The sequence below is a fragment of the Canis aureus genome, chromosome 37 (genome assembly GCF_053574225.1).
Source record: "Canis aureus isolate CA01 chromosome 37, VMU_Caureus_v.1.0, whole genome shotgun sequence".
Taxonomy (NCBI): Eukaryota; Metazoa; Chordata; class Mammalia; order Carnivora; family Canidae; genus Canis; species Canis aureus.
Window position 1 is genome coordinate 4,258,400 of NC_135647.1, and position 18,793 is coordinate 4,277,192.

The 18,793-nt window shown below is 40.7% G+C and overlaps 1 protein-coding gene across 1 annotated transcript in view; it reads left to right on the forward strand.

Moving 5' to 3' along the window:
- Window positions 1-18,793, forward strand: part of DCDC2 (doublecortin domain containing 2) — a 162,368-nt gene that overhangs the window by 30,736 nt on the left and 112,839 nt on the right. Inside the window, exons 4-5 of the mRNA XM_077886439.1 lie at window positions 17,544-17,620; window positions 17,754-17,885. Coding sequence (XP_077742565.1) covers window positions 17,544-17,620; window positions 17,754-17,885 — 209 coding nt within the window. The remainder of the gene's footprint in view (window positions 1-17,543; window positions 17,621-17,753; window positions 17,886-18,793) is intronic.

An 18,793-nucleotide genomic window follows, 5' to 3' on the forward strand; every position in this document is an offset into this window, starting at 1 on the left:
CATTGGGAGAATGGTTTTAAGTTTGTCTCAAGAATATGTAGGGGTTGTGATTTTTTTAAAGCACTCTGGACTTGGCAGTATTTTGGCATGTGCTTCTCTTGTTTGTTGCAATGCTTTAAGCAGTGTCTTTGGAGAGAGAAGAGTAAGATAGCAATTTAGTATGAATTTTCTAGTTTTAACCAGTTTTATGTGAATAATCCATCCTAATGCTGGTACAGATGTGGTGGTTTGCTTTCCTTGGCCTCATTCTTCTCTCTCCTTCGTCCAGCTGACTTCTCTGTGTCCTTTCTGGTCAACGAGGTCCCATGTGAGTCCTGTCTTGGTTGGGTTAAGCACCCTCCTCATTTATGACTGCACACATGTGACCCCTATAACTGTGTGACCCTAGAGGTCTCCCTTGCTTAGCTTCTTGAGTTGAGCTGCGGCTGTGTTTCCCTACTACTCCTGCGGCTGGGGAAGCTGAGAATTCTTTCCTCCTGTCCCAAATGCCTCCTGCCTGTCCTGGCTTTAGCAGATATATAGATAGGAAGGAGCTTATCCTAAATGTATTCTGATAGGAAATGTATTTCCTACAGACACTGATAAGGCCAAGCAGAAAGGTACCCCTCCACACCTTCACCCCCTTTCCAAGCCCTGAACTCACTTCAGCAGGGCTGCGTCCCTTGCACTCCTCCTGTGATGTTCTTGTCAAGCTCTCCCGTAGCTTGACAAGCTGTGGTGATCAATTCAGTGGGCATCTTCCTATCCTCCTCAATCTGGCTCTGAATAGCTGGTCCTTTCTCTTAGCTTTTGGAACACTGCACTCTCTTGGTTTATCTGTTTCTTGTCTGTCTGCTTTTGTCCCATCTCCAGTGGACTCATGTCTTCTCTGTAATCCAACCCCAAGGCTGAGTCCTGAGCCCCCATCTTGGCTTTCCGCTCCTTTCTTTGGTGACCTCATGCTGCCTCATGGCTTCACATGCCCTGCACATGCTTATCACCCCCAATTTGCATCTCAAACTCTGGCTTCTTCCCTGAGCTCCAGCTCACCTGTGTGGTGGCATCTCTACTGGGAGGTCTCACAGGCAGCTCTAATGTAATGTTCACAATGAAACTCTTGATTCTGTTGCCAGGGCATATCTTCCTTCTCTGTCTCATCTGCAGCACCACCGTATACTCAATTTCTCAAGTCCTCTTTCCCTCATGATCCACATGCTTCTTCCAGTAGGTACTAATTTCTGTCTCCAATATGTCGTGGCTCTGCCTATTTTTTCTTTCCCCATAGTCAACCCCTAGGAAAAGCCACCACCGTCTCTTATGTGGGTAATTCAGCAGACCCCCCTTTTGGTCTCCTTACTTCCAGTCTTGCTTTCTCCAGTTACTCTCCACGTAGCAGCCAGCATGACCCTTGTGGAAATCTGCTGCCGAGGGGGATCCCTGGGTGGCTCTAGCGCCTGCCTTCAGTCCAGGGCATGATCCTGGAGTCCTGGGGCCGAGTCCTGTGTTGGGCTCCCTGTGTGGAGCCTGCTTCTCCCCCTGCCTGTGTCTCTGCCTCTCTGTCTCTCTGTGTCTCTCATGAATAAATAAATAAAATATTTGAAAAAAAAAAAAAAAAGAACTGTGCCGCCGAGACCCATTGCACTTAGGCTGACATCTAGCCTCCCTTTCTTGGCTTACAAGGCCCGGCATGGTGCCTGCCAGCTCGTCCTTTTCTGCTCTCACCAGCGTACCTCTGGCTGCTCCGCACCAGTCTTATCTCACGACTGCTTCGTTTTCCTCAGAGCACGTTTCATAATTTGTGATTAGGCATTTTTTAAATTTATTTTTTACTTTTTGTCATTGACCCCTGAGCTATTCTTTGGGCTTCGTGATGGTGGGGATCTTGACTCATCTACCAGTGGACTCTCAACACGGAACCCAGTGCCTGGCACAATTGATACCTGTGACATCCCACCCTCAGGGAGCTGGGTGAGAGTGGAGGCCCCCCTCTGCCCTCCTCCGTACTACTCGTGAGCACAGCACACAAGCAGCACCTGTGGGTGAAAACCTCATAGTCCCCAGAATGCTTCCCTTGCCATCTGCCGGTAGGTTCATAGCTTCCTTCATGCGTATGAATGACTGGATGTAGATTACATATGGTTGGCACATGCTTCAGTGGGAGTCCTGGGGACTCAGTGACTTATTTAAATGCAGGGGGAAGCTGCCGTCAGCCCATGAACCAGGCTGCATACTCAGCATTGCTAACTTTCATCTTGCATTGTTATGGACACACTTCCCACCACTCTACATTCCTAGTGGAAATTTTACATTCCATTGGCTAGATTGGTTTGGTGACTAAAATCCCATTTGGGAAAACAAAAAACCAAAAATGGCATTGGTGAAATAGTAAGCATGCTATAAGAAGTTAAGAAGGCATAACAAAGAAAAAGAATTAAAAAATTAATTTTTCAATGCTTGGTTGGGGGTATTTCCTGTAATATCTCCTGAGTTCTCTTGGGTTAATTGGTTATTTTTTAACTTTGTCGGGGTCATATTATCCTCTTCAGCACAACATTAGGGAGACTCATGCAGACTTACTTATGAATGCCTTAAAAATGACTCAAGTCATGTTCAGCTTTCCTATAAGGTAGAGTGCCCATTGCAAATAATATTTTTAGAATAAAGGTAATAAACATGAATTTTAACATTATATATTCAGACTGTTTAGGATTATCTGATTTTTAAAAATATCCTACTAAGTGCAATAAAGAGAAAATTACACGAGAATGCCAGTGGTTTATAAATTGGTAGTATGCTGGGATATTGACTCAATGGTTTGAAATTTGATGAGATTTGATGGCATTTGCTTTTTAAGGTGAGATGATTTAGCAGTCTGGACACTTTATTTAAATATATAGTTATACATAAGAGTTTTCAAAGGAATGTGTTACTTACAATTGATCTTTTGCTTAACTTTTCCAAAGTTTTTTTTATTAGATGTTAATTATTTTTTTAGAACATTTTCATGTTCACAGGAAAGTTAATGGAAGGGTACAGAGATTTCCCATGTGTACCTTACCTCTACACATGCACAGCCTTCCCCATGATCAACACCACCCGTTAGAGTGGTACACTGACACATCATAATTGCCCAGAGTTCATATTTACATTAAGGCCCAGTGTTGGTGTACATTTTTTATGGGTTTGGAGAAATTTATAATGACATGTTACTCTTGGGTCACTTTTAAGCTAAAAGGAAATCCTTCACCTTGCCATGGTTTTGAATGGCCATGCCATTTATTTGTGACTTTGTTTTGAATTGTTTTCCTGCTTCAAGGAAGGGAGGCACTCATTTAGAGAGTAGTTCAAAAAGACAAATCTGCAAACTGATGCCAAGGTATATTGTATTGGCAGAAAAATAACCCCCTGAATAAGAGATACTAATCCACACCTGACGGATGAATTTAACTCCTTCCTCTGGGAATCAGCCCCTGGACTGAGTACAACAACATGGGGACCTATAGGGGACCCAGGTAGAGATGAGTGGTTTCATCAGCTCGTGGCAGCTAATTGGACCCTTCTGGGAATGTTCTAAACAGCCTGTTCATTGTAATTAGAGACATCTTCTATAACTAGGTTCTCACTGAAGTTAGAGTAGTTAGAATTTTTATCATTATATAACAATGAATATATTCTCTCCAAAATATCTCAGTAGCTGGCCTGATTTTGCCATCATGCTTTTCTGGAATTTCTAGAAGTTCTGGGGTTTAAAGAATTTCAATGTTCATCCCCATTGAGGTTCCATAAATTATGCTGATATAATCATGTTAAGGTTATTTGATAGGTAGCAGCCAGAGAAAGAGAAACTTCAGTGGTTTTGAGAGAATATGGGAACCAAAAATAAGGGCATTCTAAGTTTGTATATATATGAATATATGCCTATATTATGCATATATATGAATATGCATATATTCAGTTACAGATAATTCAATTATGCATATATATGAACATGCATATATTCAGTTACAGATAATTCAAGAAAGATCTAATTTAAATAGGTGTGATTATGTGTCTGCTACTTCTGCTAGTGGCCCATTTCTGTCTTGGGCATCATTAAGCAGTAGGACTGAATTCTGCTGGGCCTGGTAATCAGAAGAAGTGGTTTCATGGGTCTACTTCTTTGCTTACTGTGTGATCTTAACAGATGGAAAGGCTCATCTTTTCCCATTTATACAATTGGAATAATACTAACCTCATAATGTTAGCCTCATATTGTTATTTTAAGGAACAAATGTCACTGTAAATGAAAGCATTTTATCTTTTTATAAAAGATTTATGTATTTATTTTGGAGAGAACACATGTGTGTGAGTGGGGGTAGGGGCAGAGGGAGAGTGAGAATCTCAAGCGGACTTCCCACTGAATGCAGAGCCTGACATGGGGCTCCATCCCAGGATCCTGAGATCATGACCTGAATTGAAATCAAGAGTCAGACGCTTAACCAACTGAGCCACCTGGGTGCCCCAAAGAAAGCATTTTGTAAATTCTGATGTGTTTTATAATTATAAACTTATTTAAAAATAATTATCTTAAGAAGGTGACATAAAGAGTTAAGGCAACATATTGGGGTGTTTGATGCAGTTCTAGGCATGGTATTCACTAAAAAAAAATTGGTTTGGTGTCAGGAGAAGGATCTGGACTAAATATAGAGATTGGATCATCATCAACAAAGTGATATTGATAATAAATAACATCAAGTTGGATAATGTGACCAGGGAGAGTATTTGAGTTATAAAGAATGCTGGGATGATGGAATCCTGAGGGAAGAACCAACATTTAGGCATGGGCAGGAGTATTTATTAACATAGGAGACTGATAATGGTCACAGAAGGGTGGAGTTGGACAATGTATTCTGGATTGGTATGGAATTTCCAGCTACACATTCCATGTTTGCTTTTCTTCACTATTGTAGAGGATCATATACCCAAATATCTATTCCAGATTAACAATATTTATGGAATTTAATTTCCCTAAGTCCAAAAGAGCCCAGTACTAGAAAAACGTGTTTTAGTATGTCAGATATTGTATATGTTTTCTAAGAAATGTCCAAGGTTTTTAAAATGTGTACTTGTTTTAAAAAAAATCCTTTAATATAAATCTGGAGGCATCTGGATTTTACATTGATCAAAAAAATCTGTAGGAGGTTGAAGATGGCAGCCTCAGGAAGACCCTGAACTCAACACTTTCCACATACACACCAAATCAATAGCTGCCTATAGAACAGTTCTCTCAGAAAGAGACCTGAGAATTACTTGAATATCTATTCCAAAACAAAGAATAAAAAGACCACACTAAGATGTCCAGGAGAGCAGAGACACAGTCTTGCCCAAAACCCCACTCCCAACGCAGCTACCCGCAAGATGGAGGGATCTTGCAAAAATGGAGCACGTCTCTGAGGAGCAAAGGGCTTCAGCCCCATATCAGGCACCCCCAACCCTTGGGACCATGCTGTGGAGAGACAAGCTCTCCAGATGTCTGGCTTTGAAAACTAAAGGACTTGTGTCTAAGAAACCAAAATAGCTGTAGGAAACTTGAGACTCTGCTCTTACAGGGCTGGTGCACAGACTTGCTCGCCCTAGGACCCAGTGCAGAAGCAGAGGATTTAGAAGTACTCAGACCTAGACATCACTGGAGGGTTTTCTGGAGGCCCACCTCCAGCTTTCCACACCATGAGATTGCATTTCCTGCTATTTGCTCTGCTCTTAGCTTTTGTTATACATCTATGCACCTAGTGAGGTCCTTTGGGGAAGAATTAGTGGGTGACATAGACTAGCCCTGCATCTCAGTCTCCTCTGGCATGTCCACTCACACACTGGCTCTGTCTGGGAGGTTTTTTTCTTCTGCTTGGCATGCCCCTGGGTGTGAAAAGCTGCTATAGGTTTCTTCTCATGTAGGAAGAGCTCATCACTCTCTGGAATTTAGTTCATTAGACTTCTTTTTTTAAAAAAAGATTTTTTATTTATTAAGAGAGAGGGAGAGAGAGCACAGAGTGGGGGGAGGGGGACAGAGGGAGAAGCAGACTTTCTGCTGAGCAGGGAGTCCCATGTGGGGTTTGATCTCAGGACCCCAGGATCATGACCTGAGCTGAAAGCAGACACTTAACCTACTGGGCTACCCAGGCATCTGAGTCATTTAATTTCTTTGCATCCTAAGTTCTTTGATACATTTAAAAAATTATGGGTTCTAGTTTAAGATGGTGACAGGAAGATCCTGAACTCATCTCCCCCATGGACATGAGTCTTCAGTGGAACAAATTTCTTCAAAAACTCTAAAGGCTGGCTGTGTGACAACTACATATCAGGCAAACAAGGAGAAAACTACATCAATGCAGGTGGGAGACGCACCCGGGACACAAACTTACCCCAAACCCCACCCGTGGCAGGGCAAACCCACAAATGGGGCGAAAACTCAAAACCTGGAACCCCTTCCCAAGGAGTGAAGGGTTCAAACTGCACACTGGGCACCTTAGCTTTCAGAAACTGCATCTCAGCAATGAGTCTCAAAAATATCTATCTTTGAAAACCAGTGGCACTTGTGTACCAAGACCCACAAGACTGTAGTGATCTGGAGGACATCTCTTAAGTAGCTCCTTGTGTGGTTGGACTCACCTGACCCAGGGCCCCAGCTCAGAGGCAGCTGATTGTGCGTAAACTTAAAGTGAAGGAGACTCACTTCCTTCTATTGAAGCATCGGCCTGAAGGCCAGACATGTAATTTAACACTTAGATCTAGGATCCTGCTAGAACATTCTCCAGGGATGGACACCGGTGGGCACCATCTTTGCACTCTCTTTTTACTGTGCTCTAGAGCACTAGGATCTCTCCTGGAAGGGAGCTTATACATGAGTTGGGTCCCCCAGTCTTTGTGGCTCCCACCTCTTGACTGCCTGGCTCTGGAGGCCAAGGGACCTTGTGTTCTGGGCCCTCTGGGACTGTTATAATTAGTGTCACCCAGAAAGGAGCTTAAATCCTCTCTATCACACCCAAGTTCTTGCAGTTACTGCCAGGAAACACTTCCATATTGCCTGGATCCAGCAGCCAGTGGGGCTTACACTCCTGGTTCCCATAGGACTGTAACCAATGGAGAAAGAGTTCTTATATAGCTGTCACAGTCCCAGGACCAAGCAAGAAGCAGGAGATCTAAGACTATTAGCTAATCATGATGGCAGACTGAGGGGCTGGCTTCTAAATTATACATGCTGAGGGACTGCTATCTTCTCCAGAGACCATGGAAGGTGTGTGCTATCTTTGTGTTCTCCCTCTGCCATGCTCCAGAGCACCAGTGACTCCTAGATGGGAGATTTACTCACAGCTGGTACCCTGGTTTTTATGTCTAGAATGCTAATTTTTGTGACTGCTGTCCATGGGACCTTGCCAGATCTCCAGGCCAGTGAGGTTTATGCTTGTGGTCTCCAGGCTATATACAGGATTATATACATTGATATACTTTAAAAGCTGCTGTCGGAGGATCTGGATACCAAACCGCTTAAATCTGGGTGCTGAGAACTTCCCCTTAGGGACACTTACAGGTCTTGGTATATCTTCAACTGCTAGGAGGTATTAAAAATATAATAGGCTATTTGGGCAAACTCCAAGGTTGGGAGATGATAAAGGACTGGGGCTTGGTTGAACAAGGCATACCTGCTACACAAACTACTTCCTCAAGACTGGGAGAGTTGGTTGATTATCTCCTGTATGGAAACCAACACAGAGAGTCAAGAGATGAAGAAACAGAGGAATCCATTCCAAGTGAAAGAACAGGATAAACCTCAGAAAATAAAAAACATTAATGGGGCACCTGGGTGGCTCAGTGGTTGAGTGTCTGCCTTTGGCTCAGCTCATGATCCCAGGGTCCTGGGATCAAGTCCTGAATCAGGCTTCCCTCAGGGAGCCTGCTTCTCCCTCTGCCTATCTCTCTCTCTCTCTCTCTCTCTCTCTGTGTTTCATGAATAAATAAAATATTTTTAAAAAGGAAGAAAAAACCTTAATGAAATGGAGATAAGTAATTTACCTCATAAAGAGTTCAGCATTTTCCAGGATAAATCATAATCCTATGTTAGGCTACAGAAGTCTCAATAAATTTAAGAAGACTGGAATCATGTCAAGCATCTTTTTGACCACTATGGTATGAAACTAGAAATTAATTACATGAAGGAAAGTGAAAAATGTACAGTATGTGGAGATTAAACAACATGCTACTGAATAACCAGTGAACCAAAGGAGAGATCAAAAGGAAATAAAAAAAATACCTGAGACAAGAAAAAGAAATATACCAAAATTTATGGGCTGCAGCAAAACCTACTGCAAGAAAAAAGAAAAGTCTCAAATACAAAACCTAACATTACATATTCCAGAACTAGGAAAAAAGAACAGAGGAAGCCCCACATTTGTAGAAGGAAAGAGATAACAAAGATTAGAGAGGAAATAAATGACATAGAGATTAAAAAGACAAAAAGAATGGGGTGCCTGGGTGGCTCAGTCAGGTAAGTATTTACCTTAAGCTTAGGTCATGATCTTAGGGTCCTTGGATTGAGCCCTGAGTTGGGCTCCTGGCTCAACAGGGAGTTTGCTTTTCCCTCTCCCTCTAAACCACCCCATTGCATGGTCTCTCTCTCTCTCAAATAAATAAATAAAATCTTCTTTTTTTTAAGATTTATTTATTTGAGAAAGAACACAAGCAGGGGGTGGGGCAGAGGGAGAGGGAGAAGCAGAGTCTCCCCACTGAGCAGGGAGCCCAATGTGGGGCTGGCTCCACCCCAGGACTCCAGGATCATGAACTGAGCTGAAGGCAGACACTTAACTGACTGAGCCACTCAGGTGCCCCAATAAATAAAACTTAAAAAAAAAAAAAAAGACAGTAAAGAAGATCAGTGGCACTGAAGTCTGGTTGTTTGAAAAGATAAAATTGACAAGCCTTTAGGTAGACTTACCAAGAAAAAAAAAAAGAGAGGACTTAAATAAAATCCAAAATGAAAGATGAGATCTCACAACTGATAGCACATAAATACCAAGGATCATAAGAGACTACTTTGAAAAAGTGTATGCCCCAAACTGGACAATCTAGAAGAAATGGATACATTCTTGGAAACATACAACCTATCAAAACTGAATCATGATGAAATAGAAAATCTGAACATGGATTACTGGTAAAGAGATTGAATCAGTGATTTAAAAGCTGCTGAGATCAGGGGATCCCTGGGTGGCGCAGCGGTTTAGCGCCTGCCTTTGGCCCAGGGCGCGATCCTGGAGACCCGGGATCGAATCCCACATCAGGCTCCCGGTGCATGGAGCCTGCTTCTCCCTCTGCCTGTGTCTCTGCCTCTCTCTCTCTCTCTCTGTGTGACTACCATAAAAAAAAAAAAAAAAAAAAAAAAAAAAAAGCTGCTGAGATCAAAGGAAATAAAAAAGACCTACCAAGAAAAAGGTACAGGACCAGATGGCTTTACTAGTGAATTTTACTAAACATTCAAAGACCTACCAAGAACCTACCAAGGAAAAGTCCAGGACCAGGTGGCTTTACTAGTGAATTTTACTAACCATTCAAAGAATTAATATGAATCCTTCTGAAAGTCTTCCAAAAAAATATAATTTTAATGGGAGGTCAAGCTTCCAAACTCATTTTATAATGCCACTATTACCCTGATACCTTGGGCCTAATACCAAAACCAGATAAGGAATGGCACAAATTATAGGCCTATATCCTGATGAACACAGATGTAAATATCCTCAACAAAATATTAGCAGACCAAAGCCAACACTACATTAACAGGATCATATGCCACAATCAGGTATTCCAGGAATGAAAGGATGGTTCAGCATCCTCAAAGTAGCCAATGTGATACACCACCATGTTAACAGAATGGGGATAAATGAAATCAAATGAAGGATGAAAATCATATGGTCATCTTAATAGATACAGAAAAAGCATTGTCAAAATTCAATACCCATTTATGATAAAAACTCTCAACTAAATGGGAATAGGGGGAACAGAATAAAGGCCATATATGATGAGCCCACAGGCAAAATACTCAACAGTGAAAAATTGAAAGCTTTCTCTAAGGTCAAGAGCAAAACAAGGATGCCCCTGTCATTATCTTTACGTAACATCATATTGGAAGTCCTAGCCAGGGCAATTAAGCAAGAAAAAAAAAAGGCATCAAAATTGGAAAGAAAGAAGTGGAATTGTCACCACCTGTAGATGACATGATATTATGTATAGAAAACCCTAAAGATTCCACACACAAAAAAAACCTGTTAGAACTGGTAAATGAATTCAGTAAAGTTGCAGGATACATAATAAAACCCAAAAATTTGCATTTCCACACACTAATAACAAACCATTAGAAAGAAAAATAAAGAGGGGTGCCTGGGTGGCTTAGTCAGTTGAGTCTGAGTCTTGGTTTTGTCTTAGGTCATGATCCAAGGGTGGTGAGATCGAGCCCAATGTTGGGCTCCACACTCAGTACTTAAGATTCTCCCTCTCCCTTTGCCCCTCTCCTGCCATGCATGCACATATGCACACACTGTCTGTCTCTCTCTCAAAAAAAAAAAAAAAAAAGAAAAAAAAAAAAAGAAAGAAAGAAAGAAAAAGAAAGGAAACAATCCTATTTACAATTAAATCAAAAAGAGTAGAATACCTAGGAATAATTTTAACCAAGGAGGTGAAAGACTTGTATATTGAAAACTATAAGACCTTAATGAAAGAAATTGAAGAAGACACAAATGAGTGGAAAGATATACCATGCTTATGGATTGGAAGAATAAATATTGTGAAAATGTCCTTATTATCCAGCGCAATCTACAGATTCGGTGAAATCCTTATCAAAACTCCAATGACATTTTTTTCGAAGAAATAAAAAAAACTAATCCTAAAATTTGTATGGAACCAAAAAAATCCCCAAATAGTTGATGCAATCTTGAGAAAGAAGAACAAAGCTGGAGGCACCATGCTCCCCAATTACAAACTATATTCCATAGATATAGTAATTAAAACAGTATGGTATTGGCATAGAAACAGACATATAGGTCAATAGAATAGAGAGCCCAAATAAAACCATGTATATATGGTCAATTAATTTACAATAAGGAGGAAAGCATATACAGTGGGGACAGTCTGTTCAGTGGTGTTGGGAAAACCAGATAGCCATATGCAAAAGAATGAAACTCAACCACTATCTCTCACCATATACAAAAAATGGATTAAAGACAGGGTGCCTGGGTGGCTCAGTTGGTTACATAGCTCCCTTCAGCTCAGATCATGATCCCAGGGTCCTACGATCCAGCCCCGCATCAGGTTCCCTGCTCAGCTGGGAGCCTGCTTCTCCTTCTGCCTGCTGCTCCCCCTACTTGTGCTTTCTCTCTGTCAAATAAGTAAATAGTTTTTTAAAAAATGGATTAAACTTGAATGTTTAAGACCTGAAACGATAAAACTCCTAGAAGAAAACAGGCAATAAGCTTTTTGACATGGGTCTTGGCTATGATTTCTTTGAATCTGACACTGAAAGCAAAAGGAACTTACTGAATGGTAGAAAATATTTGCAAATCATAATATACTGAGCAGTTAATATCCAAAATATATTAAGAACTCATCCAACTCAATGACTAAAACTCCCTTAGGCAATCCAATTAAAAAAATGAGCAGAAGATCTGAGTAGATACTTTTCCAAGGAAGATCAACAGATGGCCAATAGGTACATGAAAAGATACTTAGCATCATTAATTGTCAGAGAGATGCAACTAAAAATCACAATGAAATAACATATTAGAAAGGCCATTATCAAAAAGGGAAGAAATAAGTGTTGGTGAGAATGTGGAGAGTAGAAACCCTTCCACACCATTGGTGGGAATGCAAACTGGTGCAGCCACCGTGGAAAACAGTATGGCGGTTCCTCAAAATATATGATCCAGCAGTTCCACTTCTGAATATTTTCCAAAGAAAATAAAAAGATTAACTTGAAAAGATACATGCATCCTCAAGTTTATTGAAGCATTGTTGACAAGAGCCAAGATACGAAAATGACCATTGTCCATTGATTTGTGAATGGGTAAACATTGTGATATGTATGCTTATAATGGAATATTTGGCCATGAGGAAGAATTCATTCTGTCCATTTGTGACAACATGAATGATGGTCTCAAGGGCCTCTAGGACATTATGTTAAGTGAAAAATGTCAGAAAGACAAATACAAGATAGTCTCTCTTAGATGTGCAATTAAAAAAAATAAGCTCATAGATACAGGGTACAGATTGGTGGTTATTTGAGGTAAGAGACTAGGTAAGAGAAATGGGTAAAGGGTTCAAAAGGGAAAAGGAAAGAAAAAAGTTATGTAGAATGGATTGAAGTATAAAAAGGTGAAAGTAGGGATTACTGGGTGGTGCAGCGGTTTAGCGCCTGCCTTTGGCCCGGGGCGCGATCCTGGAGAACCGGGATCGAATCCCATGTCGGGCTCCTGGTGCATGGAGCCTGCTTCTCCCTCTGCCTGTGTCTCTGCCTCTCTCTCTCTCTCTCTGTGTGTGATTATCATAAAAAAATTTTTTTAAAAAAGGTGAAAGTACCCTTATTACATCCCCTCTATGTATCCTACCCCAGCCTATCCTCCAAGACTAACCACACTTAAAAATTTTACTACATGTTTGTGAGGATATATACTTGGATGCGTTACACACATACTTGACATGGGATGTTTACATATACAAAAACCATGATACTTAGCTTATCTTTCAGTTTTTGTTGTCCTGTTGGGAACAGTAGTCCCCTACAACCTTCTACCTCCTACCCTGAAGTGGACCTAAGCCTTTAGTTTACTTGAATATGGGGGGGAAAATCCTTTTAAAAATGGAAAAACAATCTTGATACAAGCAGAGCACAAACATTTTATTTATCAAATTACATACAATTATTACATTAAATACATTATTAGAATGTATTTCCTCATTTAGGAAAAAGGGAAAAACAGTGGTAGGAAAACAATGTAATTTTCCTGTCTCTGGAGATCTTTGTTATTCTGCAGGTTAGAATGTGGCAAGACTCGTTGTAATTGAGATGCCTTGTAATACCATTGATAGAAATCCAAGGAGAGGGCGAGTCAGCGATTCCTTTGAAAAGCTTGGTATTGTCCTCACCTCTTGTTACACACCCTTTTCTTTGTCACATTACTCTTTCAGTCCATGCATCAAGAATATCTTCATGATAAGCAGTTTCATTCCGTGAAGCTTAGGACATATTCTCAGCATGAAATACCCTCTAACAGAGGTATCTTCCAATTGTCAATTATCACATAAACCATCACCTCAGGAGGTTGTATCATCACCATCCATCAGGCATCTTGGCTAGTTTTTCTTCCATTTAAAAATTAGTAGGAGTGCCTGGGTGGCTCAGTAGGTTAAGTGGTTGACTCTTGATTTCAGCTCAGGTCATAATCTCAGGGCCCTGGAATAGAGCCCCACATCTGGCTCTATGCTCAGCAGGGAGTCTGGTTCAGGACTCTCTCTTTCCCCCTCTTCCCCTCCCCATGCTTGCTTGCTCTTTCTCTCTCAAACAAATCTTAAAGAAATAGTAACATTGAAAAAAAAAAGGATAATTGTTTTAAAAAACTTCTTTGGAACAATTCCTAGTTTGGATGTGTCTGCTGTATTGACTCCTAGGTGAGTTATTTTCAACTCTGGTGTTTTCTAGAATTGTTTGGCGCTTTTCTTCTCATGTATCAAAAAGTGGTGAAAATCCATGAAATATTTTGTAAAGGACTTTGCACTGTTCTTTAATGCTGTGCGCTATCTTTGCAAAGTAGTAACAAAGTTTTTCAAAGGTTACCGTTTGGAGAACCTACTGTTTCTTAAATCCATACAAGAAGGAAAATAGAGTTGAAGTCTCTTTGTGTGGGTTGGCCTTTGTTTAGCAAATAAATGACTTCATTACATTTTTTCCCCTAAATGCCTAGTTTATTATGGACAGTCACAAAAACCTGGTATATATGGGGAGAAAGAGAGAGGGGGAGAGAGGCAGAGACACAGGCAGAGGGAGAAGCAGGCTCCATGCAGGGAGCCTGACGTGGGACTCCATCCTGGGTCTTCAAGATCATGCCCTGGGCTGAAGGCAGTGCTAAACCACTGAGCCACCCGGGCTGCCCTATTTTTTTAAAAGTTTAAAATTGTATAGTGAGTGTTTACAAGAGGTCAGTGGTCGCTAGATTTTTGGGATGGTGCACATTTAACAATCATTTTCTCAGGTCCTGAGACTGAGTTTGATTTTCTTGGCCTAGATTTCAAGAGGTTTCAAGAGGTGATGAGTGCTGAGATTTGAGAGAGATGGATTCTCTGAAGCATTCAGTTTAACAGCCCCAGGGAGTGGCATTGCCACTTGGTTAATTAGTTCATGGAGCCTCCCTTTGGGCTAGTTTATCAGGATTATCCCTCTTTTTACAGATTAAGAAAATGAGGTGTGAGGCATTGAATTGGTTCTTGAGAATGTGTTGGCAGTTAGTTCTGGAGTTCAGAATTGGGAGATTATTATTATTTCAAATATATATTTTCAACAACTGTTTTCACTGAGCTCATTTTTTTATAACAGATGGATTCATATTTTTTGAGTCATGTAAGTTTTAACTTGAATTTGATGCAACTGTGGTTATTGTCTTATTGTCATATGGAGTTTGTGAACTTGGGAGTTAAATCACATATAGATTTCCTAGGTTCACATGAAGCCTTGTGGGCTTGAGCAAGTGTTTAATATGGCTGTCTGTGACACAAACACAATCTAAAAAAGATATAACAGACAAAAGGATGTTTTGGAAAGCATGTGTGATTTGTATTGGAGGATCCGCACTAGGTCCCTGGCTCACCTCATTCTAATAGGGTAAATGTGCTTGTACTGCTTTTGCTACCTTTCACTTTAGGAATAGTTTCAAGAAAAATGTCAGCCAAATATTTATTCAGTTCGCTGTTTCTCTACCTACCGACCTAGGCACCTGTTCGCCTTTCTCCTTTACACTCAGGGCATGACTCTTCACTCTGATTAATTAGGCTTACCTATGTCTCGGTATCCAAATAAACTGGGGTTTCTGAGATGGTGTTGAACCCAGTGAAGAATCCAGGCAAGAGATTAGCTGTTAGCATGTCCTCCCATTACTTTGTGGTGATTCTCAAACTGACACAACCCAAGCAGGAGTATTATTAATGTGCTAGGTCCAAAATGAATGAGTTTTGAATTGATACCTTTTCATTTGTTTTGGTTCCATGGTCATAGATTCCATACTAACATTGGCCAGCCATTGACCAATCACCAATAAAGCTATTCCTGGTACCCAGGGTCTGAGTGGGAGCACCGCACATGCCATTCCTGGGTGTCCATCCCACTGTAACTAGGTGTATTGATACTTAACATTATACTCATATTTCAAATACTATTTATTTTTTATTTTTTTAAAATCTTTTTAAAAAAATTTTTGTTTGTTTTTATTTATGATAGTCACACACACACACACACACACACACACACACACACACACACAGGCAGAGACATAGGCAGAGGGAGAAGCAGGCTCCATGCACCGGGAGTCCGACGTGGGATTCGATCCCGGGTCTCCAGGATCGCGCCCTGGGCCAAAGGCAGGCGCCAAACCGCTGCGCCACCCAGGGATCCCAATACTATTTACTTTAAATGGCAAGGGAAATTGTATGGGCTAATAAGAAAATTTACACATTTTAGAGACATATTCTAATTTATTATTGTATTATTCATTATCTAAAGCCATAGCACCATGTGATCAATCCCTCATCCCTGAAAAGGATTCTAGAAAAGCTTCCCTTCTGTGCAGTTGATCTGACTTATTTTTGTGTGTGTGATTGAAGTTATTATTTGAAATGCCAATTAAAAAATGCATTGTAAATTAAAAATCGTGCTTTCTCCAAAAAGTTTCAGTTGTCTTATACAATGGTCTTACTTTTTTTTTCTGAACTCAGATATATTACTTGGATTATTTTTTCAAATTCTATTATTAGTATATCTGAAAACAGCCTAGTTAACTTAATTATAATGACTCAGAAACATATATTTAAGGTTAATCTTCAGTTCAACTGGTTAATCATGAACATTTGGGGAAAATTTTTGCCATGCTGAATGAGGAAAACAATTATTATTCAAAACAAGTGGTTTGCTTTAGTTCCAGCAGCAACGTATATACTCAAAATTATATATATGTTTTTAAGTTCAATTTGCCAACATATATAATTATTTTTAAGTCTTTTATTTATGCATTTCTGTATATTGTTTATAGATATGTATGCTCTAAAGAAAAAGAATATTTTAGCCAATTCAACAAGAATTTTGAAGTTATTTGTTTACACAACATGTTCACCTTCACCTTTAATTCAAAAATCCCAACAGGGAAGGTCTTAAATCATCAAGGTCAAGAGGCAAGACTTTGAACAAAACTACTAGGGTATGAAGTCTGTGCTCAGTACATTACTAGGTAATATTGAGAGTAACACCAGAGGAACATAATTAAAAATCAAATAAATAAAATGTGTCACATGTCACATGATGGTTAAGTGCTATGGGGAAAGCATCAGGGAAGGGCACTAGGGAACCAGGAACGTGGCATCAGCTTTAAGACAAGCAGATGATTAATGGATCCAGTAGAGGTAGCTGGTGACAAAAATCAAGGTGAGGATTAGCTTTATGAAGAGATAAGGTTCACCGGAGACAGGCAGCAAAGGGGAAAGGTGATGAAGGTGAAGATGTAGATGAGGTGGGTTGTGGAGGAAGGGGAGCTCCAGGGGCTTCTTGCCTGTTGGCCCCAGTTTCCTTCAGTTTAGAAGGAAATGATCTGCTAAGAGTGAGTGTACCTGCCCTGGGATTTTAGAGTTCAGCATGGTGGGTAGGGATTGAGGAAAAACCCACAAACAGTTGACTAGGGAGCAGAGGGCTGCTGGGAGCTCAAACCAGGCCTCGTGCCCAGGGGTGCCTTGTGCTTCTTGCCATTGGCTGTTGAGAGCCAGGAAACAAAGGCTGGGGAAGTGGGCTGATGGAGAGGGGAGAAGTGGAATCTGTGGGGAAAATGGGATGGGGTCACGTGCCTGGGGTGGGGGGAGTGCCTAGATTCAGCTTGAAAGCGGAGTCTGGGGTGGCTGGATGGGGAGCCCTGCAGAGTCCCAGATTTTATGGGATTACTTTGTTTCTGTGTTAGGGAAAGCAGTGTTTACAGTGTTGCCTCAAAATTCTCAGGTGCAGGCCCAATTGCGGGCACAGATGGTAAGCAGTAAAGCCAGGGCTTGGGGGAAATTTTTCTTGAGAGCTTTGGTAAGGGCATGCAGTAGTGCTAGAAAGTGAGCCCAGAATGTTTATATAATTGGGGGACACCCCCACCCCCACCCCACGCCGCAAGATTTTAAGATTTTTAACAAAGGCACAACAGGTCTCAGCCCCTTCCTGAAAACCTGTAGCTTTTTTTAATTCCTGGGGGGGTGGGGGGGAGAAAGAAAAGAAAACCTAACAGAAGCTCAGTGATTTGCATTTCTTTGCTTTTTTAAAGGTGAAGCCAGTAATGCACAGCAGGATCAACGTGTCCGCTCGCTTTAGAAAGCCACTGCAGGAGCCGTGCACGATCTTGTATGTTGAGGACTTTTACATTATAGTTGGAAGTTTGCTTTCTTTGTGGTTTGGGGTTTGTTTTGTAGCTTTAAAAGTCTAACCGTTTCCAATGGTGTGGCTAGCTGGTTTTTTGCCTTTTTTTTTTTTCCAGTTTGATTGCAAATGGAGACCTCATAAGTCCGGCTTCCCGCCTCCTCATCCCCAGAAAAACCTTGAATCAGTGGGATCATGTGCTACAGATGGTCACGGAAAAAATAACTCTGAGGACTGGAGCTGTCCACAGGTATGCCGGAGTCCCTCTTCTGTGAGTGCATGGGTTTCAGAGGTTTTCGGAATAATGTCAGGAGGCTCTGGAGCCACTGGTCCCCCCGTGTGAATATAAACATACATCTTTATTTATTTTTTATTTTTTTAACAAATTTATTTTTTGGGATCCCTGGGTGGCGCAGCGGTTTAGCGCCTGCCTTTGGCCCAGGGCTCTATCCTGGAGACCCAGGATCGAATCCCACGTCGGGCTCCCGGTGCATGGAGCCTGCTTCTCCCTCTGCCTGTGTCTCTGCCTCTCTCTCTCTCTCTGTGTGTGTGACTATCATAAATAAATTAAAAAAATTAAAAAAAAAACAAATTTATTTTTTATTGGTGTTCAATTTGTCAACATATAGAATAACACCCAGTGCTCATCCCGTCTAAACATACATCTTTAATATATAAATACATAAATGTAATTGAGAGTAATACTTAACATGTGGTAAGAAAAAGATTCAAATGGGACAAAAGACCTAAAAATTATTTCTCCTACCTTGAGCTCTCCAGCCCCTCTCTCCAGTACTTTTCTGCAGTCTTCCAGAAATATTCTGTGCATATGAAGGCACATACATCTGTTATTTCTTAAAAACACAGATGGGCACACATACATATCCACACAGAGTAAGTACATAACCTTGTACTTTATAAGTAAGTACATACCTTGTATAAATTTTTCCTGTAATAACAAATCTTGGAGATTTTTCTTACCAGCACCAGTGGCTACAAAATACTCCATTTTGTGAGTGAGCCCTGATCTGTTATAATAGTCTCCTCTTGATGAAAATTTAGGTTATTTCTAATCCTGTGCTATTACATGTACATGTGAGCAGAGTTTATCAGGAGACGAAAGTGTCTTTAAATGTCTTTAAAATTTTACTAGATACT